Source organism: Cupressus sempervirens, chromosome 5 (assembly GCF_028749045.1).
Source record: "Cupressus sempervirens isolate cs-2001-9-10 chromosome 5, ASM2874904v1, whole genome shotgun sequence".
Classification (NCBI taxonomy): domain Eukaryota; kingdom Viridiplantae; phylum Streptophyta; class Pinopsida; order Cupressales; family Cupressaceae; genus Cupressus; species Cupressus sempervirens.
In genome coordinates, this window is record NC_143122.1 from 319,734,233 (window position 1) to 319,761,946 (window position 27,714).

The window sequence follows — 27,714 nt, forward strand, 5'->3', positions numbered from 1 at the left end:
ATGCTCTACTTAGACACTCCCTCTCAGTAAGGGAGAAGTGACAAAAAAAATATGAGATATAAGTATTAAGGATATCTATACACAACATATTATCTGACTTTAACACTTTGAAGTAGTGACTTGTCAAATAACTACAATCACAATGTTATGAACATTGTCATAACATATATTATGATCTCTAATTGTCCAAAACAATATCTAGAGTTATCATAATACTTTTGTTATCAATGACTTCCGACGTATCCTGAACAAAACTATCATAATAATAGGCCTATCATTTGCAAGATCGTCACCTTATAAAGATTACCTTTTGTTTGTTCGTTATCATGATTTTCAGCACTCTGAGACAATAATTTAATGAAGTTTGTCATGATAACAGGTCTACTATTGATAAGATTGTCATCTTATAATGGTTATCTTTTGTTTATATATGTCAATGAAAGTTTGTCACCTTTCATTACATATCATATGTGAAATAGTAACCACCATGAACCCAGTCAGAGGGTAGTATAAAGGCTATCACCTCAATTCTCTCTCACAGAGAAGAATACATTACAATAAGTTTTACTTATAACTTCTCCTAATAGAAAAGATATCATTCACAACGGAGTGCACCTCAAAATTCTCCCTCTAAACAATGATCTTGTGCAGTTAGGCCCTATAGTTACTCCATTAGAAACTATCTTCCCCCAAGGATTCTTATCAAACTCACCCTGAATTTTCTTTCAATCTTTCAAATTTCTAGTGATAATACTTCCTCATGATGCACTCAAGAGTAGGCCTATCAAAATCATGTAGTCACACACATGTATCTCTAAACTCCCTCTGAGTATTAATCTTCTAAGCTCCTATGTTTCTTTCAAAGAAGTGTCATACTCCCTCTTAATGTAGAAGGATACTCATAATATCAATCATCAAAAATACTTGTTGCAAGAGTCTGCACAATGTTTGGTAGCATGTGTAAAGTACCAACTTCCTTTTCGTATAAGAACATCTTCAAAACATAAAGGAAAAGATGAGGACAAATAACCCTTATAGTATGTATAGAATTACACATAAGAGAGAAACTACAAAGAGTAGATAAATGTAAAAGATACGAATACTTATCTGCACATGAAAAATCAAAAATTGTCTGTTTAGATTATTTCAGAATGGAACATCTCCCCTCTAAATAAGGTTCAAGTGGGAATGGAACATTGACTATTATTCCCCCCACAATGTAAAATTTTCACTCATTCTTATATCTTTGAACACTTGCATCATATCAAATTTGACAACTTCTTTCTAAATTCCAACTTGCTCTTTTCATCCATTGAAGCTCCAAACATTCATTAAGCTTAATAGTAGAAGCAAATATGTCCTTCCATTTTCTTAAACTCATCCAAAATATGCCAATATATTGATTAAGTATGACTGTGCCACATGAATGACTCTACAACTCATATGTCAAGTTTCATTCATCAAGGAGAGACTCGTTGATTATTCAAATGAATTCTTAAAAACTTTATTAATGTCTCACAACAACTCAAATTTTTTTATAGTAACTTCTGCAAATACAAGTGACATCATTTAGAATTCATCACTTCCTTATGATGTACATAGGGGGTAGGCCCATTAAAATCACATGGTCATGATGTATGAATCACGGTCCTCTTAACAATGGCAATTTATTGATTACTTAGAGAAATCCATCTCAACATTGTTTACTCCCTCTTTTTCTTGTATTGACATTCTCGGAGGAAAAGATCAAGGCACATAGCTATTATACAAAAATATTGAAATACAAAAAAGAGAGACTTATGTAATTCTCAAAATAAGATCTTTTCAATAAAACATAGATAAAATCTATATTTTTAACATATATACATATATTCCATTTAAATAGATTAAAATTATCATTTCAATAATAATAATTTATAAATTTTCCTTTGATTACACCAATTATCCTAAGAATGTAACCATACTAAGAAATAATCTTATCAATTATTAATCATAAATGACTTTAAGTTAATTTGTATCTCAAATATATAGATAAATATACATTTATATAAATGCACCTATACCATGATATCTGCAAATAATTAACAATAATGGAAACAAGAATTTGAAATATATATCATACCTTGTTTAATAAAATATTTTAAAATAAATAAAAATGACATTTATATATTACATTATTTCACAAAGTATAATTCATTCCTTTCTTAGTAAATGTAGTGTGTTCAGATTCGTCTAACTCGGATGCTCCCATACCCTTTTTGGTGGTCTTATCAATGTTTGTATCCCTTGTTAAATTCTATGCCTTGTTTTTCTCTTATCCTCCGTTTGTACAGAGCCAAAGAGGCATGGGCTACTGTTGTGTTACATAGGTTCTACGTTACCTGCTAGACTCGTACCATTCACTATTTTCTCCATGCTTTGGTGATAAGTGTATTCCAATTACGATTTTTTTTCAGTTCAATATTACTCATAATTGGAGGGTAGTATGTTATTTGTCTATCCTCATTTATTTAGTTTGTTCTTATCAAGAATCAAGCCTCCAATTGCCTAATGGTCATCCAATGTAAGTCCATTTATAAAAAGTTCCTATCCCATCCATTTTCCTAAGGGACGGTGGCATTATTTACTCCACATCTGTTACCATGTAATATATAAAAAAATTCTTACGTGAATTTGGTCAAGTTGTTTGACACTCAATATGATCGTTTGTAAAGAAATAATCCCGCAGTTTGGTCAGAAGATATATCCCAACTTTAAATAGATGTAAATATCTCGATGGTAATGATAATGCCATCACCATCTTCCACTTGCTATTACCCATTATTACTGGTTTCTATATCATTATCAATAAGCGATGATGTATCCACCAATATCCTATCTTGTTCAGATTAATTCACCAGTTTCCAATTAAGGGAATCGTGGTGCCTATTCTCAACCACAATACCATTATTTAAGTGTATCTATCGCACCTAATTCATATGCATGTAGCAATCTAAATTTGATCTGCCATCCATTTTATATTTCGAAATTTAACTCGCCTTCATATTGATCAATTTGTTTTGTTCTATTTTTATCATCTGATGACTTGTAACATTGTTTCTACTTCGTTCTTCCTTTGCTTTGCGTACTTGTCTGACCCAGTCATGGGTGATAATGGCCACGTATTGAAGACAGCGACTAGTCTTAAAGATAAATACAACTAGTCTCATTATTACTCAACTGTTGTAATGTGTATTTAAAGTCATTCTACAACCCGTATGTGTCATATGTAATCTCCAATGAATCTTCACATTCTTCATTTCTCACTGTTCTCTTCTATTGTCCATAATTTTTAATGAAGCTGAATCCATCTATCATTCCATACTCCATAAAGGACTCATTTTCTCACATTTGCAGTTTCACTCTAATACCATGCTTTTTTAGGATCATTTCTGCAAATGTAGTAGCATTGCCAATGTGATTGATGATTTCAAATGCGGATTTGAAGACTCATAAATATGAGAGGAGACATGTCTCATGGAGAGACATGTGATGCAGGAGCATCCAGTGGTGTAAGGGCAATCCTGTATCACCCAAAAATATGCTTAGTGCTAGTTTTTGTTTAATATGTCTTTATTTCTGAATACCCATTTAGGTCAAATAGAGATTCCAACTCTCATAGTTCCACTATTGGTTTTCGAAGTTAATTTTTTGAGCACCTTGAGATACATACCAATGTAGAAAATAGGTTATTTTGTAATTGAGCCATAATTATGATAAGTTAGAGGGTGTAAGTTGGAGGGATGATTATAGGTCAAAAGGTTTTACGGTTTGAAAGTTATTGCAATTTTAATTTGCTTGGAGACCCCCTAAGAGCACTTCAAAGTCAGATTTGAGGCACTGAACGGCCTCATACAGTCCCAAAAAATGGGAGACGAGAAAATTTGTACATAGGGCTAACAAGCACTTGGAGAGCATTTTGGAAATGTAAATGGTTCGTCAATTGGAGTCTCAGATCTGAAAATTATGAGTCTAATTTTACACCAATTTTTTGACATGTTTTCTAGAACCTTCTATTTTGGTGGTGGATGCCAAATGGCATATTCTAGAATGTATTCCTAACCCTAAACCTAATTCGATTTACTTAAGGTCATTTTTGGTGTTGTAAACATAGTTTTTGGTGGCATTTTGGAGAAGGTATTGTGAGGAAGTTTTTTTTCTGGATGATCAGACAACATTGTAAGCCCCTAGGGCTCGTCTTTGAGTCTGTTTTTCATTGTTCTAAATGTAATAGCATATCACTTCTGATAATAATATTCCCCTTTTCTTGTTGTGTTCATTTTGTCTTGGGTTGTGCCCTCTATTAATTCCTTGTAACTTTGACAAGACAAGTGTTCTAATTTTCAAATCGGTCTAATCTGAATGCATGAATTTTCTTAAGTATTAGTCACTAGAACATATTGTCCCCTCTAGACAGATCGACATCTTCCTTGTGGCTTTTATAAGCCTTCTTATTTACTAGTGTGGTTAGTTAGTTACTAACCATTAGTAACTCTTGGAATGGGCACCAATCTTGAGGAAACAATCATGTTTTGAAGTAGGTTGACCTAGAGAGGGACATGTCCATTCAATGAACATGCCCCTTGAGTTACGTATAAGGGATGGCTAGATTGTAGATTAGAAGACACACCGAAATCAGTAACTTTGCTCTTCTAGCAATTTGACCATATAAGATCATCTATAGGAGTGTAAACATTTGCAAAAGATCCCTGACCTTAACATGGTATCAGAGCCTAGTTGCAAATGTATAAATAAGAAAAGAAAATAAGCTTGGAAGAAATACAGTTAACAACACATTTTCGGAGTTTGATGAATTAGGTCAAAATATTACTAGATAGAGTGAAAATGAAAGATTTAGAAGATGGGTCGAAAGGACGCACAGACAAAGGCTCTTACGTGGATTTAAATATTTGTAGATGACAATACCAAATGTGAAGACACCCTCTCTGTCTTTGGAGCAGAGGCCTACACAAAAATACCCTTTGAAGCATATTGAAGTCGAATGATAATTTTAAATCTTAGATTTAATTTTGAAGTGTTTTATTAAGATGACAAAGAAGTTCAACAGATATATGTTGAAATGATTACGAATGTGAATAAGTTATAAATGATGAAATCGATGGAAATGCTTCATTGCAACTATATATGGATAGTCCCAAACATTCAAACTATGTTGCACACATTCTTTAAATCCCTATGATGGTTGTCTCTATCTAAATTGTCATTTTCCTCAATATTTGATGATTCCTATCCTTGTTAGTTGGAAGACGTACTTCTTCATATGTTCATTGGCTGGAAGACTCACTTCTCAGTATTTTATGGTTCATATGTTCGCTGGCTGGAGGATGTATTTGAATCAGTTTGATTATCAAATGGAACAATCAAAGAGTCATGTGTTTGGGAGCCATGTGCATACATAGTTGTTGGCATTCAAAGAGTCGTATTTTGTATAACTATTGGAAATCGAAGAGCCACATGTATACGTGGTTGTTGAGTTAGACATATCATATCTAGTGTCTTCTTTTGTAACGATTATGTCATGGTTGGTGATGTTTCCAACAAGAAGCGGTTCATTTATATGTGAATTTCACTCCTTATTATCATTATTCTAGTTTGTAACTATCATCTAGTTGTATGTCGTAGCAGTCCAATAGCTAAGCAGTTTCCATTCTTTATGTTGACATTGAGCTTTATCTTGACTTGGATCGTGGAATTCAAAGGGTCTGTTGTATTGTAATGGCTTTGTATTGTAATCGCTTATTATCAAGGATGTCTTGCAAATAAGGGAAATAACTAGCTATCTCATACCAACTAGGAGCGACATGAAATAATTGGCAGCCTGTGACATGCATAGTCAGTTCAATCAAAGATTGAAGATGGGAAAATTCATTCATTCATTCAAGCAAAGACCAAGGGTCAAGAGTCACTACAGGGGCACGTATCTACGGCCACCAGAATATCCACCGCCTAATTTTTCAAACTAGGGAAAGTTCACATTAAGTAAAGCATGACTAGCCAATAAGGAAGCCTACTCAAACATGTATGTGTAGGTTAGAGAGGGATGATTCACCAATGTGTACCATTTTATTTATAATTTCAAAAAAGTGTCGATTGGAGGGATGGTTACCATCTTTACTCTCTATATTATATTATAGTAGAGGAGATTGAATATGGATTTGACCATGGAGAATTGAGAGTCCCGCTATGGTATTGCTCAATTTTTGGAGTATCTGAGAAGTATTAGTAAATAATATGAAAGAAAAACAAAGAGACATGTGACATCTAAACCATCAAATTTGCATGCAAAAGAGAAAGTTGTGTCAAATATAGTAGTGACTGCATAAGCATGGATTTCATTCCATTGGGAAAGATTCCAAGGAAACTGTATGCAAGAAAAGACCTTGTTTCAATTACGAGCTATAATTTAAAAGGGAGAGCAAAATTATTCGATATGCATGTGTACCGGTTGAATGCCTATTTGACTTGTAATAACATTTGCCAAAATTTGAAGTATCAATGTGCACAGTGGATTTGACTTTTGTCTTACCTGTAGATTGCCTTTATACATATTTCTTGAAATTGATAATATCTCCATTATCAAATTGGTTGTAGAAAGATTTGAGATGATCATTGACAGGTCTAAAATTGTTTGTCAGTTCCTGGATATGGAGACATTTGGAGAATTTACAGTAAGTCGAATGCCACTCTACTGAAAGGAAACTCTCATTTAGAATAAGTTTGATCCACTATAAAAGGGGACCTTGGAATAAGAACAAATGATTCTATCATCTTCGACAAACTCAATTATTTTGTTTGAGAGGGAGTTCATCAATGAAGATAACTTGTGGATATAATCACTGATGAGATGCACATGGATAAAGATTACATCATGAGACTACATATCATTTTACTCGAGGCATTTATGATCTTCCCTCAAGTCAAAGAGGGAGTGTTAATGATTGTAGACTTAGAAAAGATGCATTCTATATAACCTTATAACTGTTCAAATTATTAGTATTGGTTCTCTTAGAGAGAAGGGAATAAAGTGACATCATGCTGTGACACTAAGATCATGGATATTAGCATGGTATACCTTAATGACAAAAGGAGACGTTAAATGATTTACAATGGTGAATCTTGACTCAGAGGGAGTAGACCATTCTTTATTGATTCCCGAGTAATAAAGAAATTGTAGCAAAGAATCATAAGTATCATATTATAAGAAGGTTATATGTCAAAGACAGTACATAGAAGATCAAGTTGACTCCCTAGGATCTAGGTTATACAAACTCAGACTGAGTGTACCATGTCAAGATGGTGTATACTCATAAAGTACAAAACCTTTCATCAAGGTTGTGATGGAAAGATAAGTATATATTGTACTTGACCTCTTCTTTTACCTTATGTCTATAATATCTTTCATTTGTATTTTTATAAGAAGAGTATATGGCTTGATTTTGTTTTCTAAAGAATGTTCTTGTAGGAAAGAATTTTGGATTTAGAGGTAGTCTAACATCTCATCAAGGCAACCTTGAATAAGGAGCTCGGAAGATTTGATATCCAGTAGGAGTCTCGAAAATCTAAAGTAAGCAACCATCTGATGAGCCTACCTTTATAAAAATCATGGTGTGGAAGCATTTCTCAGCAAATAGTCTTGCAGCATCAGTTTGCAGTAATAGAAAACAATCCTCCAGCACAAACTTGCAGTGATAGCAAATGATCTTATGGTGTTTTTTTTAGTAGAGGACTACTGGCAAATCTTGAATAGATTCAAGATTGTGTTGTGAAAGAGACATTTCGATGTATGTCAATCACAACTTGGATAAAGAGAGAATTCTATTATTCTCTAGACTTTATCCTTAAGAACAGGAAATTAGAAAGCAGGTATTCTTATCAAACCTCTCTGAGAGTGATCATCTCAGGGAAAATCCAAGAATGATTGAATTGTTTTGTATTCTTATGATAATTTATATTATTGTCAAGATATTGACTGTTGTGGGGCTTCACCATTTGTGTTTATTATTTAAGAGGTGACGATCTCTGAAATAATGAATACTTGTATAAAGACATTATAAGACGTGATGATCTCTGAGATAATGCTCTAACCAGTAGAGAACTACTGGCAGATTTGGATGAATTTAAGATCATGTTGTGATGGAGGCATTTCTATGTCTATGAATCACAACTGGGATAAAGGAAGAATTTAATTATTCTCTGGATTGTATCCAGTGTACTAGCAGATCTTAATACAGGATCATGTTGTGTGCCTATGAGTCACAACTTGGATAAAGGAAGAATTTAATTATTCTCTGGATTTTATGTTGTGTAAGGCATTCTAGTAATGGATTGCTCGTAGAATCTAGATCTTGGACGAATCAAGATCATGTTGTGATAGTGACATTTCTAAAACTCCAGACGTCACAACTTGGATAAAGGTAGAATTTAATTATTCTCCGAATTTTATCCTGCATAAGGCATTCTAGTAATGGATTGCTAGTAGAATCTAGATCTTGGACGAAATCAAGAAATGTTGTGACAATGACATTTCTAAAACTCTGGACATCACAACTTGGGTAAAGACAAAATTTAATTATTCTCTAGTCTTTATCCTGAGTATTGCATTATATGCAATATCGTTATCACTAGCTCAGGTAATACTTCATATCACAAGCCTTGTCAAACACCCTATGTTACAAGCCTAGGTGATTTGATAGTTTGTATTATGAACGATGCTTAATGACTTGATCACAAGCTTTGATGATAACTCATATTACAAGATTTGTAATATGATGTCTTTTCATGTATCATTTGTATAATGAAACATCATGCTTGAAATTCAAAAAGGTATAGAGTGTATATCTATGCTTAGTCATCTCTATTGATGTTGCTAGATATGTTTCCATCACTAATCTTATCAAGTTAAGAGGGAGTGTTAATTCCTTGTAACTTTGACAAGACAAGTGTTTGATTTTCATATTAGTTTGATCTGGATGCATGAGTTCCCTTAAGTATTGGCCACTAGAACATATTGTCCCCTCTAGACAGATCAGCATCTTCCTTGTGGCTTTTATAAGCCTTCTTATTTACTAGTGTGGTTGGTTAGTTACTAACCATTAGTAACTCTTGGAATGGGCACCAATCTTGAGGAAACAATCATGTTTTGAAGTAGGCCGGCCTAGGGAGGGACATGTTCATTCAATGAACATGCCCCTTGAGTTAGGTATAAGGGAGGGCTAGATTTCAAATTAGAAGACACACCGAAATACATAAGTCTTCTCTTCTAGCAATCTGACCAAATAAGATCATCTATAGGAGTGTAAACATTTATAGAAGATTAATGACCTTAACACCCTCATCAAGTGGTATCATAGCTGGTTTCCCTGAGTGTGTAGATAGAGCATCGACTGTGAGACAGTTTACACCAGGACTGTGTGGTTGTGGATTTTGATATAGCGAGAAGATGTCTCCACAAAAGGAGCTGGTGGAAGGGATGGCATTGTTCCTCCTGAGGATAGAGCCCTCCAGACACAAGGTCAGGCATTGCAAGAGGAGATCAATAGAGGGATGAATATTGTTGTGGGCGACGAAAGTGAGGAGGAAAATGAAGAAGGAAATATTGTGCAGGAAGGGTAAGGAGACAGAGAAGTCCTAAACCAAGTAGAGGAGAAGCTTTTTAGGGCCATTGCCAAGCTAGGAAAAAGACCTAAAATTGATGTCGGCATGTTTTTGGGACATCTAAACCCAAATGAGTTGATCAACTAGATCAATAAGCTAGAGAAATATTTTGAGTATGAGACTATTGGGGACCCTAATAGGGTTAAGTTTGCAAAGGCCAAAATGAAATGCCATGCCAAAATTTGGTGGCAAAAGATTCAGTTAGAAAGAAATAGAAGAGGAAAGGAGAAAATCACAAGAATGGATCGCATGGTGGACAAACTAAAGAAGAAGTTCATTATCGTTGATTACGAGCTTGATTTGTTCAAGAAGATGCAAGGGTTAAAGCAAGTGAGAAAATTTGTCCAAGAATACATAGAGGAATTTTACCAAGTCCTTATTAGGGTGGAGGATGCGGAAGCAAACAAGGAGAAGGTTGCTAAGTCTAATTAGAATGACCAGCATAGAAGAGGCATACCAGTTTGCCTTGTGAGTTGAGGAGAAGTTAAACAAAAATTTTGATGGAAGGCAAAGAGGGCACAGTCAAGGAGGGAGGGGTGGTGGCAGGTCCTTTGGAGGCTAAAATGAGAACCAAAAGAAAAATGAAGACGTGGGTACCAACCGAAACTAGAGGAACGAGGGTTTCAATCGCTCCCGTGATCAAAACTTTGGAGATCAAAGAGGAAGATGTAGACGATGTGGACAAGGTTTAGAAAGAGGAGGCTTCTATGGTACTCGTTTTCATTGCAATGAAGAAGATCATGATGCCTACGCATGCCCTCAATGCCAAAGAAGGACAGATAGGAGAGTTGATGGTCAAGCAAGGGTTGTTCATGTGGATGATGATGCATAGTCATCACATCTAGAGGATGCAGAAAGAGGAGAGGTTCTGATTAATGAAAGGGTCTTGTTGAATGGTGAGACTGAACCTAGACAAACGAGGAGTTTGTTTCGTACTAGGTGCAAGTGTAAGGGTAAATGTTGTGATGTGATTGTTGATGGTGGAAGCACTGACAACTTGGTGTTAGAGGAGATGGTCTCAAAGCTAAAGCTCAAGAGAGAGAAACACCCCATCCTTATCGGATTGCTTGGGTGCAGGATGATCATAAGGTCCTAGTTAGTGAGCAATGTTTGGTAAAGTTCATGATTGGGAGTTACCATGACGAGGCTCTTTGTGACATCATCCCAGTGGATATCTGTCATTTATTGTTGGTAAGGTCGTGGCAATTTGATAGGCATGCTATACATGATGGTCATGCAAATACATACTCTTTGACAAAGGATGGAGTTCGCCACAAATTGAAGCCCTTGATAAAGGAGGGTGAAAAGGTATGCAGTAGTGCTAGGGTATGTCTTGTTGATGGAAGAAAAAATTTCGATGCCATGAAACATCAACATATGTGTTATGCTTTAATTCCTAGAAAGGATAAGGAAGGTAGTAGTGAAGTTCCACTTGAACTTTCAGGTCTATTAAGTGAGTATGGAGATGTCATGTCTGATAATGTTCCAAAAGGGTTGCAACTAATAAGAAAAATCAGTCATCAAATGGATTTAGTCCCTAGAGCTAGTTTTCCTAACAATGTTGCTCATAGGATGACTCCTACTGAGATTGAGGAGCTAAAAGGACAAGTTTAGGAGCTGTTGAGGAAAGATTTAATTCAAGAGACCTTGAGTCCATGTGCAGTACCTGCAGTGCTGGCACCAAAGAAGGATGGAGAGTGGAGAATGTGTACAAACTCTTGGGCTATAAATAAAATATCAATCAAGTACTAGTTTCCTTTTCCAAGGATGGATGATCTTATGGACTGCTTGAGTGGAGCTCAATACTTCAGAAAGATAGATCTCAAGAGCGGTTATCACCAGATACGAATAGGAGAGGGAGATGAGTGGAAGACTGCATTCAAGACCAAGGAGCGTCTATATGAGTGGTTAGTCATGCCCTTTGGAATGACCAATGTGCCAAGCACCTTCATGTGGCTTATGAATGAGGTACAGAAGAAAATTTTGGAAAAATTTGTTATTGTCTATTTGGATGATATTTTGATTTTCAGTAAGTCTTTGGATGAACATTTATTGCACATTCGTAGTGTCCTTGAAAGGTTGAGGGAAGAGAAATTGTTGATTAATTTGAAGAAGTGTAGCTTTGTCAAAAGGGAGTTAGTCTATTTGGGGTTGTTGTGTCAACTAAAGGTCTCAAAATGGACCCAGAGAAGGTGATGGTCATCTTGGAATGGCCTACTCCAAGGTCTACCACTAAGGTGAGGTCATTCCATGGTCTGGCTAGTTTTTACATGAAGTTCATTAGGAATTTCAGTAATTTATGTGCACCCCTAATTGAAACAATGAAGAGGGATAGAGAAGAGTTCAAGTGGACTCCAAGAGCTGCAAGGATTTTTGAATTGTTGAAGAAGAAGGTGACAGAGCAACCTGTGTTGGCACTTCCTAATTTCAACAAAGTGTTCCAGGTGGATTGTGATGCTAGTGGCAATGCTATTGGGGCTCTATTGAGCCAACAAGGTAAGCCTATTGCCTATTTTAGTGAAAAATCGAACGATGCAAAGAAAATTATTTTGTTTATGATTAGGAGTTCTATGCAATAATTCAGGCCTTATGAAAATGGAGGCATTATTTGTTGCCAAAAGAAGTTGTCTTGTATATTGATCATCAAGCATCTTAGTACCTAAATAGCTAAGGTAAATTGAATCGGAGACATTTGAAATGGCTAGAGTTTATGCAAAGCTATACATTTGTATTGAAACATAGAAACATAAGGTCTAATAGGGTTGTAGATGCATTAAGTAGGAGACAGTTGTTGCTAACAGAAATGCAAGTTGAATTGGTTGGGTTTGATGAACTCAAGAATTTGTACCCTGAGGATCCTGACTTTGCAGAGGCTTGGAAGGCTTGTAAAGGACCTATTACTTTAGACATGACCGGGTGGTTAGATTACATGATCCAGGATGGTATGTTGTTTAAAGGAAGTCAATTGTGTATTCCAAGGAGTTCCATGAGGGAGAACTTGGTCAAGGACAAACACAGTGGAGGGATGACAGGACACTTTGGTCGAGATAAGACCATTTCCATTATTAGTGAAAATTATTTTTGGCCTCAACTATCACAAGATGTCAAGAAGTTTGTGCAGAGTTGTTGAGTATGTCAAACAGCCAAAGGATTTAGTCAAAATACTGGACTTTATTTGTCATTGCCTATTCCATCGAAGCCTTGGGAGGACATAAGTATGGATTTTGTTCTTGGATTGTTGAGGAGACAAAGAGGTAATGACTCTGTATTTGTGGTGGTTGATAAGTTCTCCAAGATGGCACACTTCATTTCATACCACAAGACTCATGATGCAATCCATATTGCAAATTTGTTTTTCATATAAATGGTGAGGCTACATGGTCTCCCAAAAAGTATTGTTTCTAACAGAGATACTAAATTTGTTGGGTATTTCTGGAGAACTTTGTGGAAGAAGTTGAAGACAGAATTGAAGTTCAGTTTTGCACATCATCTACTAGACTAATGGACAAATAGAAGTAGTGAATAGAACTCTGGGCAATTTTCTAAGGTGTTTAGTAGGAGATAAGCCCAAGGGATGGGATTTGATTCTACCACAACCAGAATTTGCTTACAACAATTCTGTGAATAGGAATACTGGTAGATCTCCATTCCAAATTGTGCATGTGAATAGTTTAAGGACTACACCAAAGCTGAGGATGATGGAGCAAGGAGAGGGGACAAGTGTTGATGCAGAAGACTTTTTTGAACATGTCAAGAACCTACATGAGGAGGTACGTGCACATATTACCAAGATGAACCTGTAGTATAAGGGTAGAGCAGATCAAAAGATTAGACCTAAGGAGTTCCAAGTTTGGGATCTGGTTATGGTATACTTAAGGAAGGAACAATTTCCAGTGGGTACCTACAACAAGCTTAAGATGAAGAAATTTGGTCCTTGCTGAATTTTGAAGAAACATGATTCAAGAAATGCATATGAGGTGGAGTTGCTAGATGGGATTCACATTTATTCTATTTTCAATATTGCAGACTTAAGAGAATATCATGAAGATGGTGTAGAGAAGGAGTTGATGCTAGAGTCATGTCCAATTCCTACTTCCAAGAAGGAAGAGATTGAAGAAATTATAGATAGTCGTGTGGGTCGGAGTACCAGAAACAGGCGGTATGAAGAATACCTAATAAAGTGGAGAGGGCAACCAGTGGAAGATTCAATTTGGATATCTACAAAAGAGGTTTCCCATTTGGGTTTTCCTCTACCAACTATAAAGTGATAGGGTCACTTTTCAATCTACCCTGGAAGTCTGATGTAGGAGCATCCAACAGTGCAAGGTCAATCCTGTATCACCCAAAAATATGCTTAGTTTTAGTTTCTGTTTAATGTGTCTTTATTCTGGATACCCATTGGGTCAAATAGAGATTCCAATTCTCATAGTTTTACTATTGGTTTTCTAGGTTAGAGTTTTTGAGCACCTTGGGATACGTGCCAATGCAGAAAATAGATTATTTTGTAATTAAGCCATAATTATGATGAAGAGGGTGTAAGTTGGAGGGATGATTACATTTGTAATTCAAAGCACACCAAAAAAAGAATCAAGTCAAAAAGATTTACTATTTTGAAAGTTATTGCAATTTTAAATTGCCTGGAGACCCCCTAAGAGCACTTCAAAGTCAAATTTGAGGCACTAAACAACCTCGTACGGGCCCGAAAAATGGGGGATGAGCATAGCTCTTCCATGGGGCTACAGAGTGCTTGGAGAGCTTTCTGAAAATGTACACAATTCGTCAATCAGAGTCCCAGATCAAAAGTTATGCCTCCCACAAGATTGGACTACCATTTCTAGATTCTTCTAATTTTTCACCAACTTCTGACATGTTTTCTAGAACTTTTTGTTTTGGCAGTGGATGCCAAATGGCATATTCTAGAATGTGTTCCTAACCCTAAACCTAATTCGGTTTACTTAAGGCCATTTCTAGCATTGTAAATGCAATTTTTTGTGGAGTTTGGGAGAAGGTACTATGAGGATTTTTTTCTCTAGAATCAAGCAACATTGTAAGCCCCTAGGGCTCGTCTTTAAGTCTATTTTTTATTGTTCTAAATGTAATAACATATCACTTCTGATAATAATATTTCCCCTTTTCCTTTTGTGTTCATTTTGTCTTGGGTTGTGCCCTCATCAACATGTCATTATAGTTAATCATCATTAGTTAATAAATAACCATTTGTATAATTCATCTTTAAGCATGTATGTAATATTAATATATTAACCATCTATGTAATATATTATTATTATTATTATTATTATTATTTTATATATATATATATATATATATATATATATATATATATATATATATATATATATATATATATATATATATATATTAAAGATCATTTACCATCAACAAGGTGTCTCATGATAAAATCAATCCGACAGAAGCTACAACCTTAACAACAAAGTCATGTCCCTACGCGAACATAACTAATCATCGTCAGTGCATAAGCAAATACAATTAATTTGCTTCTCAATTGACAATCATGCAGTGGTAAAACAATGACATTCAAAAACCTAATAACATAATAGTCTCTTCTGATTGTAAGAGCCCAATTATATATATATATAATTCTTATCAATAATATAAGACATAAAACAATGTTCATATAAATCATGAATACAAATACTCAATGTAATGAGTATATCACTTCGATTGATGCTATACTTCAACACATAGGAATGTGGAAATGCAGATGGAAACATCTTCATGACATTGGTTGCTCGTGAGAACACAAAAGAACTCAAGAATGTTTTGCAACATCAAGCACTAGTTTTCTTACTTGAAGATTGTGTGATTTAGTGTAGTGGCTCAAAGTCGAGAAACAAGAAAATTAAAATTGGTTGTAAAATCAAGGATGCAACATGACATAGACAAAATTGGCCACTAGATTTAATTTAGAACAAGAAAATACTACAAAAAGATGGTGTCTTCTCTTAGATGGTCATTCAAAAGGAGATATTTACAAAACCTCGACTTGGAAAAATTGGAAAAGTGGAACTAAGCAGATGTGTAATGTGTAAGGATGCAGAAGATGTAATTTATCATCTACTAATCAAACGTCCATATGTAAAATTTTGCTAGAAATATTTTATGGAGAAGCTTAAATGGGCTTGTCCATTGACCCAAGACATCAAGGAGCGGTTTCAAATGTGGTCGATATGAAAATGTAAAGCATTAATTTCTTGTACTTGGAGAATTCTTTTGACAATGGATATATGGAGATTTTGAACATCTTTCCCAATAAAGAGATGTGCAAGAAGGCATTCCTAAATAAGATAGAATCTTTTGTGGTTGAATAGACCAAAACAAATATAGAGCAGAAGTATACCAAGCAAAAAAAGATGATGAAATGATGAAAGCCTTCGTAAAACGGAGAGTTCCTCTCGCTACTCGGGTAAGGAAGGTTGATCTTACTACCAATCTCCAAGAGGCACAATTTGTACTGCGCTCGATAAAAGATGGAACAAGGTCAACTTTGGTGGGGTATCGAACAAAAACCTACGAATAAGCAAGGCAAGAGGTGTGATTACAATGACACAATCTTGAAACAAAAGTTTGTTAATTTAGGAGTCACGAACAATAATGAGGCATAATTTAGGGTGGCTCTTACAAGATTGGTATGTGGACAAGATTTTATATGCCCTCGAGTGCATTTCGAAGCAGATATTCTAATAACAATAAAGCTCATACACGGAAAAAATATTCAAATTGGCATTCATAGAAGTGGATAAAACTGATTTGGTATCTCAAAAAGCAATTAGCGAGTTTTACATTTTCACATGTATATAAAACAGGGAAAGCAATTTGAAGGCTGATGAATTGGGAAAAATGGCCATGGTGTCGGAAGAAAGTAAATGGCATATTGAGGCGAAGCTAAGGTGAATGGGGAAAGAGTAGGTGATTAAGGCAAGAAAACAAGTGATTGGTAGGTGAGATAAGTAAAGAAATATTCATTTTCTTGAAAGTCTCAAATCTAGAGGAATGGTACTTCCCCATAATCAAATGAGCCTAAAGGATTTGATGAACCTAAGTCGGACAAGTGTCACCATATAGATTGTAAGAATCAAAACTTAATGTGGCATAAATTAATGTAGGAAATCGATTGTGATATGATATGATATGATATGATAGATTTTAATGACGTCCACGAGACTAAAGTAGTCTATGGGACCCATGCAATCGCCCTCTCGAGTCAGGAGCCAAACTAGTCAGTTGCAAAGTTCTGGTTAACTTGTCTCTTCTTCTCTGAATTTTGATAATCAAATCCGTTGTTCTCTTCACTTGATCTTCCTCAAATAAATAGTTGAAGTCCTTGTTCTGCAAATTTTTTGTATAATCAGATCTCATGTCGTTGTAAGCCAAGCATTCCATGACAAAGTGTTGCTCTGTCTCCACTGTTCCCATATTGCAGAATAAACATGTTCTGTCTGCCCACTCTTCCTTTGGAACTTGTCATCTACCAGTTTCACATCGCAGCTGATGTGAACTAGTTCTAATTTGTGCCATCAACATTTTTGCTTTCCAGTTAATAGGTGCCCTTATATAGGCCTTTTCATCATGACTAGAAGTGGGATTAAATTCTTTAATGTAATAAGATTTTTTCCTCCCTATGTGTCTTGTCCACAGAATATTGCGAAATTTTTCATTGACAAACTTTTTTATTTCTTTAATGTTATCCGGGCAAGCTTGGATATTGATATCCCATTTTTGCATCCATTTGTCATTTTGTTTCATCCATGTGCTTTTTCGCCTCACAAGTTTTTCCTCTATTACCAACTTGGGCCAACGATGTGTTTCTAGACCTTGGGTTTTCTTTAAATAGCTTAGCATTCGGATCAATGCGACGGCTTCTAATGGAAAGGAACCCACCTCCGCCAAAAGGATTTCATACGGAACTGTGGTCTTGACTTTAAGATTGCATGTGATAAAGTGTTTTTGAAATCTTTCTACTTGCCGCCATTTCTGTTTGGACATACTACCGCCCCACACTTCACATCCGTATAGAATAACCGGAGTGACCAGCAAACCAAACAAAGTTTTCATGATCGTCCAATCCCATAATTCTGTGTTCCTGCACTTGTTTTGTAAAGAGTATAACGCCTTCCAGCCCCCTTGGATCCTTTTCGATCTACAAGTATCCCAATTGAGTTTGTTATGAAAATCGATGCCCAAGTATTTGTACTCTAAACAATCTCAAGGGGGCTATTTTCAAACAGAAACTTGTCTTGTATGCCCCTATTCTTCTTTAGTGAGAAGATCATAATTTTGATTTTGCTAGTGTTAACTTGCATTCCTACCTCATGACAAAAAAAATCTAGAGCTTTCAAGTGCTCTTTCAAACCTTTAGCTGTTCTAGCAAGAATTATGAGATCATCTGCATATAAGAGCAATCTTATCACGAAGTGGGCCAGTTGCACCCCTTCACCATTGTTCTTGTTTATCCACTCTTCTAACTTGTCAATATAGAGCCCGAATAGCGTTGGAGAAAGCGGACACCCTTGCTTAACCCCGATGTTGCTGTCAAAATCTTCTGATATCCCTTCTGTCGTTCTGATTTTAGCTTTGACATGCTCATATAATCCGTAAACTGCTGACCTAAGTTCTTTAGGGACATCCAGCTCTACCATTCTATCCCATAGTTTATTACGTGGCACTGTGTTGAAAGCTTTTTTTAAATCCACGAAACAACAAAAAGCCTCGTTCCCAAGAGTGTCCCAAACTTTCTCTATCAAATGCCTGAGAGTGATGTCGTGATCTATAGTAGAGTGTTTCGGTCTAAAGCCTCCTTATCCTTTTGCACGTTTGCCTTATGTTTCAGCCCAGTTGCTGATTTTTTGTTCTACCAAACTACCAAATAACTTGCCAAACAGTGGATTGATCATGATGGTTCGGTAATTAGAAGGATTCTTTATATCTCCACTTTTGTGGAGTGGGATCACCACACTTGTAGTCCATTTTACAGGGAAACCTTCTCTATTGACACTATTGAAAATCTTAGTGATGTGTGGTGTGAGAAATTCAGCACCCCATTTTAAGTATTCCGCTTGTAGCCCATCTATATCTTGCACTTTACCAGCAGCTAACCTCCTAATGCCTTGAATAATATCATTTTCGCTGAATAACTCCCCTGTAGTCTCTGTTTTCATGGTACTATGCTCTCTTAGATCACATTCGTAGAGAGTCTTGGCATATTCCAGCCATTTGGTTCCTGTTATGTTATTCACTATCTGAGTTTTTCTCTGCTGAAGCTCTTTCCAAAATTTGCTGGGGTTGTTTTTACCAAGATTAATCAACTCTATTATTCTCTTGTTCACATACTCTTCTTTCTTCTTTTTAATCAGTTGATCATACTCTTTTCTACTTTCTTTGTTCATGTTCTTTTTCCAATTCTTTTTTTCCATTTTGCACTCCTCATCAAACCAAGGATTGGCCGGAAAAGTGTTCTTGGCTTCTTTTGTGGCCCTAGATCTTTTACACTCCTCCAATGCGTTAATGATAGTAAGAACAAGATTATCCTTGTCCATGAAATGTTGTTTTTCAGACTCTAGATGGTTTCCCGGAAACCTAGACAGCCGCAAAAGAGAGTCTTGAAAAGTATCATGGTTTTCTTGTGTCATTAAAACTTTGCCAGTCAGAATCATCTTCCTTTTCTGTAAAAGTTTTGGAACAATATGTTGATCTTTAAAGTGAGTAGTCACCCTTATCAAGATGGGGTTATGATCAGATTTTAACTCTATGGGGCAATCTTCTATCTCAAAGTTAATTATCTTTGCGACATAGTCTTGCGAGCATATAACATAATCAACAACACTTTGTCCATTGTGTCTTTTGCATGTGATGCCTCCTGAGTTAGGCCACTTTTCCATACCATTGCATATAACCATGTTGTATAGGCAGCATAAGCCTAGTAATTCAACACCAAAATGATTAATCTTTCCCATGCTATCCTGTGAAGATCTTTCCCATTTTTGTGTCCCTTCTTCTTCGAGTCAAACTGGATCTCTGCCTTCATTGTAACTCTCCTTAAGATTGAGAGTTTGGTTGTTTGTTGTTCTAGCATTGAAATCCCTTATTAACATTATTTCCCCTAAAGAGCTAAAGGCTGCTATGTCTTTTTTTAGCGCAACGAACGGATCTTCTCGATCCAATCTATGTTTTTTATATATTTTTGAGCCTTTTGGAGCGAAGTAACATATAGCCACCCTTGTAGAAATCTGATTCTCTGTTATTTTTATCCAAATATACTGCTTGTTTACATCTTCTTTCTCTAAGTTTACAAATCTGCTCCAAGTTTCTTTTATTAGAATGGTGATGCCTCCATGCCCCTTACCATTATCTATCTTTTCATTCCACAGTGATACCTTCTTATACCCTTCAAAATCTGGAACTCTACATCCATCGTGTTCATGAGTCTCAGTAAGCATAATGATGTCATTATCTTTAGCTATCGGCCCTAACCCAGGTCCTCTTCTCCAAGGATAACCTCTACAGTTCCAGCTAACTATAGTTAAATGTTCCTGGGTGGGCTCGAGTTCCTATTTATTGCGTGTGATTTTGTCGCTGATTTGGGCTTTGCCATCTTGTAATAGCAGTAATTAAGAAAGGAATAAGAACTTTAGTTTATAGAATACTAATTAGACCTATGGCAGTATCTGATCATCATTAATATGATATGACGTGTTAGCAAGACGGAGCTCATAACTTTCTTTAGATAGGGAAGGAACATGTAGTATACAACATTGAGAAAACTAACCTCTGTGTGAATTTCAAGTCGAGATAGAAGTGGAAGAAATGGACGTGCTCATTAAACAAGTTAGCAAGAAGAGACAGATGGGCTTTCTTGGGGAGCTCTCAAAGAAAATATTAAAATTTTCCTTATGGTCTAGTCGTGGTCTGGTATTCCATGCAATTAAGATGGTTTTAGGTGATGACTTGTTTAGGGCAGATCACCACCACCAGGTAATCTTGGATATATGCGAGAGAATCTAAAGAAAAGGAAAATGCGCCAAGGTTTTTTTTGAGAAATATTTATTGGTGAAATTTGGGAGGTATTGAACAATATGGATGCGAAGGTCATTCTACTCAAGGGCCCATTGTGTGGTTTTATGTTAAGGAAGGGCGATCGAGAGGCTTCCTCCAATCTTGTCAATGGTGCCAAACTCAATTCTTTGTTATACGGTGCCAATGGAAAGGGGCATAATGTATTTAAACAAAATATTGGTTCTAGTGTCGAATACTAGAGCTGAGTCGCTACAAAAGTAAATGATTTAGGAAGCACAGGCAAGTGATGATGAATACAGTGAGTCGGGCTTCAAAGTATAAATAAAGGATAAATCATATAGTGTGAATAGAGGAGCTCCCTAGCTGAATTTGGGGAATCATGCATAATGTGGACCAAAATGTCCAACGAATGTAAGGTGTGTCGCGAGGACAAACAAATCAAGGTAAGGTAAAAATGCAAGCCCTAAAAAGAGGCGCAGATTTCCTGCAAATGGGCTCCCTCTCCTCGATGATGGTTTAAACTTAATTTCGATGGCGCAGCTAGAGGTAACTTGGGAGTGGCTGGTATAGGTTGCATAGTAAATAATGATTTGGGTAGATGGGTAGGAAAGTTAGCCTCGCCCATTCCACCTACCTCTAACAATATGGCAGAGCTTGAAGTGTTAGATAAAGGTTTATAGCTCTGTATTAACCTAGGAATATCCAAGGTCATAATTGAAAGAGATTCTCAGATAATTATAAATGCATTAAGCAAGCAAAATACTCCTAACTGGGTTCTTAATTTGAAACTCACAGAAGTTCGGATGCGCCTAGATAAATTCAAAGAGTTTCAAATGTGTCATATATATCGAGAAGGAAACAAAAAAGCGGATTGGTTAGCAAATAAGGGAGTTGATGGCAACTCTATTTTAGAGTATAATAGAGAACAGGTAATATAATTTAATGGACTTAAATCCTTTAGAATAGTTTATCTAGTGAACATTGGGGATAATCTTCATAAGAGTATAGGGCATTAGAGAAAGATTTATGCGGGTGGCCAAGAAGTGGTGATTGGTATGAATCTATTGGTTATCATAGTAAGTATTTGTCCTTTCACATAGGTTGGTTGTGTACTCTTTAGGCAACCTTAGTAGATATGGTTATCTTTTAAAGTATGTCATCACCCCTCACACTATAAGTTTTTGGAAGGATGTCAATCATATGATTAGAAACTAGGCAATATGGCACTTGCCATCATATCATCGACATCTTAGTTTTTAGAAGGTGTCCGTGCAGGCGGAGTTATACATTTCATTATTAAACAAGAGAATTCTCGAATGATCTTGATATGGTTTAATTAATGATAACACATGTTGCAATTAGAATTTAGGATTTCTACAGGTAGTAACATCACATTCACAGCTAGGTTTGTTACTGCTGGCACGAGACTGATAGAGAGTTGGTGTCGTTCCTTTTTGCTCTGATGGAATCTAATGTCCATGTCTTCCATACGTCAAAAAGCAAAACTATGGCATTCCTGGGTAAGGTAACACCTGAGAGGTGGAGCCACCTGCTCAAACCTACTGATGACTTGACCCGCTTTGCTGTGAGCCGAGCCCTACGGGAGGAAGCTTTTGATTACAGTGCAACATGGAGGAAGAATAGTAGTATCATTAGTTCGTTTGTAGGTGTTGCAGTGAAGGAAAAGGTGGGACGAGAAGACACTGTGAAATTGTGTTTTGATATTTTCTATGTTCCCCCAAGTTTCCAGTACGAGGACGGCGGGACGAGTTTCTGGGACGACAAAATTTTTTAGCGATTTTGGGGACGAGGGGGATGGGGACGGCTATATATATAGGAAAATTTTAAAATATAGTATATACATTGAAATTTGTAAATATACATGTCATTCATATGAAACTAAGCACAAAGCATGTCATTTAAACATTATAGAACCATAACATACAACATTTGAATGCCATCTATGAAATAATATCCGATTTTAATATTTTACTATTTAGTATTTTAGTATCCAATTCTCAAAATGCATATCAATACAATATCAGAGAACACTAAACAATGAACATTAAGTTATTAACCATTGTCAATATCATAAGACTCATAATGATAAGCATGATAAATCATAAATCTGAAAATCCAAATCAAAATATGCCCAAAGCTATAGGCTGCCATAAAGTAATAAGTATCATATAATCAATGTATCATAATCATGTTCATGTTCAACATAAAAAGCAAAACATAGAAAATGAAGCAGACTGCTGCTCCTATTCTGCCTCTACTAATCCATGGCATCAAAATCAGAATCCTCCTCACTGTCATCCTCCACAAGAAGCGTAGTCTCATCTAATGGAACCCCAACCAGTCCTAGTGCTATGTCATCGTCATCTATCTGGGCCACATCCTCAGGCTCAACATCCCATCGCAAAGCTGGTGTCTGCCTATACTCTGTAGTCTGGCGATCGGCAAGTCGAAGAGCATGATGGACTGTCACTAGCTTCTCCACTCTTTTAGAGGTAAGTCTATTCCTCTTGATAGAGTGAATATATGAATATGTGGACCAATTCCTCTCTGCAGTTGAAGAACTAGCAACCTGTGAAAAGAGGCGACCGGCAAGTATCTTTAACTCAGGTGTATCTCTCCCATGCCAAGTCCACCATCCAATAAGATCCCTCTGTGCCAAAACAACTCTATCCAACCTTGCTTGTGGCTTACCCAAGTTTGGGCCACGAAGGTTGGTGAAGTCAAGGAACTGTGCACGAAGAGTAAAGGCATCTTGAGCTGAATACATCTTATCAATTACTTTTGTGAAGCTATCCAAAACCTCAGGATCATCACATGGGAGGCCCCTTCCACCCAACTGTGCATACCATTTGGGATTTAGAGCAAATGCTGCCATATGAAGCGGGGTATTCATTATGTTTCACCTCCGCATCAAAATAGGCCTAATATGCTCCTCATAAAAGCCCAATGTAGGATCCTTTGCCGCAACAATTCTCTTCATCTTACCCAACATGTTGTCAATAGTCTCATAGATCTCTCCTAAACTAGGAGCATCAGTATCAACATATCTAATGACATCAACAATGGGTGCTATGACAGAGCAAATGTATCTGCAAGATCAAAATGCCAACAGAAAAAAAAATCAAAATTAGAATTTTAAGAATTTTAAGATTATTAGTAGGAAAATCAGCAAGCAAAAGACTAATAGTAAATTTAAAAACCAACAACTTACTTCATTGTGGACCACCAACTCTCATCAAGGATCCTTTGCCTCACCGCTTTTCCTTCAGTGGACTTAGAATGAGACCATCATCCCCACTCTGGATTCACCACCATCAATTGAAGGGCCTCATACACCTCAATCATCCTCTCCATCAAGATGAAATATGTGCAATACCTATAGCAACAATTAAAAATTAAAAATTTAAACTTAAACATTAATGATTAAAATTTAAAACAAAAAGCATCACATGTAAGTAAACTTATAAATAATTTTTTTAAATAACTTAAAGTTAAAACAAATTAAAAGTAAACTATAATTAATTGACATACCTTGTCTCGGCTAGTTTGAGGAACTCCTTCTTAGAGAAGGACCTGAATAGAGCAAGTGAAGTGTGGTGGTTGCAAATAAACATTTGCACTTCTCTAGCTTCTAGCACCGCTTGCTTCACCCATTCAATCTTTGCTATGTCCTTCAATGCATTGTTCAAGGAATGAACACAACAAGGGGTCCAAAATATGTGCCTATAAGCACCCTCTATCATCAAACCTGTTGATTTGCACACAGGTGCAGAATCTGTGATAACCTGTACAACATTAGAGGGCCCAATCTCCTCTATGGCATCTTGCAAAATGGTGAACTGAAAATCTGCATCCTTCTTCTTTCCTGAGCAATCTATGGCTCTCAAAAAATAAGAGCCAGCAGGGGATGTGACAATGATATTGATGAGTGGCCGATGTCTAACATCGGTCCACCCATCCATCACAATAGAGCAGCCTATCCTAACCCAAGTGTGTCTAATATCCTCAAATAATAAAGCAACCTTTGAGTACTCTTCATCTAGGATAGTGGTTTGTAGCTTATGCTCACCGGGAGGCACAAATGAGGAATTCATGTTCATAATATCTTTCACCATTTGTTTATAATAAGTGGAACGGGCTGCATTATATGGGATACCATTAGCAACAAAGAATCTACCAATGGATGCCTCACACTTCTCCTTTGCCTGTGCATTAAACATACTTTCCACCGAGCCCTTCTCACTACTACTTATCTTTCTATTCCCTCTAGACCCACTAGGGCTGCCACTAGTACCAATGGCGAATGAAATATGCCTAGATGATTGTGAGGGAATGGATGGTGATGTCACTGTCAAATTTTGCCCCTCCATTTCAGCCTCTAAGTGCAATCTTTGACATTCTAATTTTTGTTCATCGGTTAGGTTAGGACAAGCTTTGACTCCTTGGCATGTAACACCTAAAAAATGTGACTTCACTCTTGTATAGCTGCCCCTAAAATCATCAAGAAAAACATGACAATCTCACACCCTAGTCCTGTAGACACCTAAATTTGATTACACTATTTTAGTAATCCTATTTAGTTATCTAAAAAGGCATTATTAATTAAATTTCTATTTAATTAATCCTTTGTCATCCCCTAGTTGATTAATTTAATTAATCATCTATAGTCCTAATTGATAAATCAAATAATCTATTATTTATCAATTAAATCCTATTCTTCTATCTAATTCCAAAAATCCCCATTTATTAAATAAATCTATTTGATAAATGAAATCCTCAAATTCAAAAACCCCTAACCTATCTCTAATCCTCCATTTAGCCTAATCCACCCCATCCACCCATACTAACCAAGCTTAGCCACTAACTCACCCACCCTCATTAATGCCATCCACTTGCACATCTCTAACATCCCTAATCTAATCCTAAACCCAAGCCTAATCCACCCCCTAATGTTGTCACATTCCTTAAACAAGTTTAAGACTTTCCTAATCCAAAACAAAGTCTCCCCTCAAAAAACCCAACCACTAAGTCATGAGTGCTCTTACAAAACATAAAAGACTCTTACAAACCCACTCATGACTCTTACACCCATCTTCCACACTCTTCCCTCTTCCACACTCATTCCTCTTACATCCCTCTTACATACTCAACCCCACTCATCATGACTTTAACCAACCCTTAACCCTACCCTCTCACACTCATCCTCCTTGTGACAAGTGTCACCTTCCCATTGGTGCTAAACAAGCACAATCCATGTGCTCCCCTTTGAGTGCATCTTAGCCCTCCTTAAGCCTTCATCCATCCTTGCATCTAAGCCCTCCATCCCTCTACCCCTTAGCCTATAAATTGAATCCCATCCCAAGCCATTTCATCAACAATCTTTGAGCTAAAGTTACCATGCTATTTTGAGAACCAAAGCCATCAACCATACCCTTATAATGCCAAATTGAGAGCTCACAAAGCTACCAATTTCCCATTACCAATCTCCATTGAAGCAGCTTTTGAGCATCTTGAGCATACATCCACAACAAAAGGACACATCTACAGAATCAAGAAAGCATGGAGTGTTTTCTCTTGTGAGGTTTGCACTTCTTATTTTCTTTCTTAGTCTAAGCATATATGTGAATTTAGTTTTTGGTTTGTGAATGTTTACTTCATTTGTTAATGTTCTTTGCATACTGATTCTGGTTCTACATTTTGGCACGCCCGGTGGGACCCCACTATGGGTCATTTAATCATCTATTTTCATCTATATGTCATTTTTCTAACCATCTAATGTTTGCTGTTGTTTGAGTGTGTTGTGAGGGTGTTTTGCTTGTTTTTGCAGGTCAAAGAATGCACTTAGGAAGAAGAAATACCATCTAAAAAAAAAATCGCATTTTTCAGCTTTTTTTGGCGCGGTTTTGGCGTCTGCAACCTGTTCTGTCTGCGAAAATCGACTTCTGCGAAAATCCGCGTCTGCGAAAATTGACATCTGCGAAAATCCGCGTCTGCGCAAATCGACATCTGCGAAAATCCGCGTCTGCGAAAATCGACGTCTGCGAAAATTTGCGTCTGCGAAAATCGACATCTCTGCTTGTCACCTGGGTTCTGTGCTGCAAATCTGTTTTGTCCTCTTCATATTGTGGCGCCTCTATAGTTCAACATCTTCGTATTTTGGCAGACTGTGTTCTTTGCTTGCTTATGTTCCATTTCTGCTTTACTATTTCTGCACTTTGTAGCTTTTAAAAAAAAAAAAAAAGAGTATAAATCAAAATTTGACTTTTAGTGGTTCCGTAGGATTTAGACCATTTTAAGCATTTTTACGCGTAGAAAAAACAACAAAAAAAGTTTTAAAAAATTTTCCCATAGTTAAGCTCTCATTTTTGAAGATTTTGGCAAACTAACTAAAATTGCTTCTTTTTTTTTTTTTTTTTTTTGTCTCATTGCAGGTTGGAGCACATATGGAACCACTAACCATGTTTCTTGCAGATTTTCATGTTGCTAAAAAATGAACTTGAATGTTTAACCATTTGTCTTTGAATGCATGTTGCTAAAAAAAAAAAAATGATGAACTTGAATGGTTAAACACATTTTTCATTGAATGAATGTTGCTCAAAAACACACTCTTGAATGTCATGGGTTAAAATCAACTTTCTTTGGAATGCATGCTTAAAACAAAAAAATCCAATCTTGAATGCCAATGATCAATTAACCATTACAAATCTCTTTTTCACATGCAATCTAGGTAAAGTTGGATTTTTGGACATTTAAGAAACTTTGTTAAGTTAAAATACAAATTTACAAAAATCAATTTGAGTAGTTCCTTGGACTCACCTCTTTTCTAATCACCCATCAAATATTAACCATTGGTTGCAATCTCAGCGCCATTTATGGGGATGGGTCTACTTGAAAAAGGTGTTAAATATTCCACAATCTAACTCACTC

General features: G+C 36.3%; 1 protein-coding gene across 2 annotated transcripts; it reads right to left on the reverse strand.

Moving 5' to 3' along the window:
- Positions 1-22,895: 22,895 nt before the first annotated feature.
- LOC149555942 (uncharacterized) lies at positions 22,896-25,519 on the reverse strand. 2 transcript variants are annotated; one of them, XM_089830069.1, is made up of 3 exons: positions 24,319-25,519; positions 23,999-24,163; positions 22,896-23,876 (listed from the first exon to the last, which is right to left on the reverse strand). In XM_089830069.1, the coding sequence occupies exon 3, from the start codon at positions 23,678-23,680 to the stop codon at positions 23,045-23,047; it is 636 nt and encodes a 211-aa protein (XP_089686195.1). In that variant the 5' UTR covers positions 23,681-23,876; positions 23,999-24,163; positions 24,319-25,519; the 3' UTR covers positions 22,896-23,044. Both variants share the same exon structure in this region; 1 of them encodes a protein (XP_089686195.1).
- Between the last annotated feature and the right edge of the window lie 2,195 nt (positions 25,520-27,714).

Excerpts from the sequence above, each read along its gene's own strand:
- LOC149555942 (XM_089830069.1), bottom strand. The coding sequence starts at position 23,680 with ATGAATACCCCGCTTCATATGGCAGCATTTGCTCTAAATCCCAAATGG.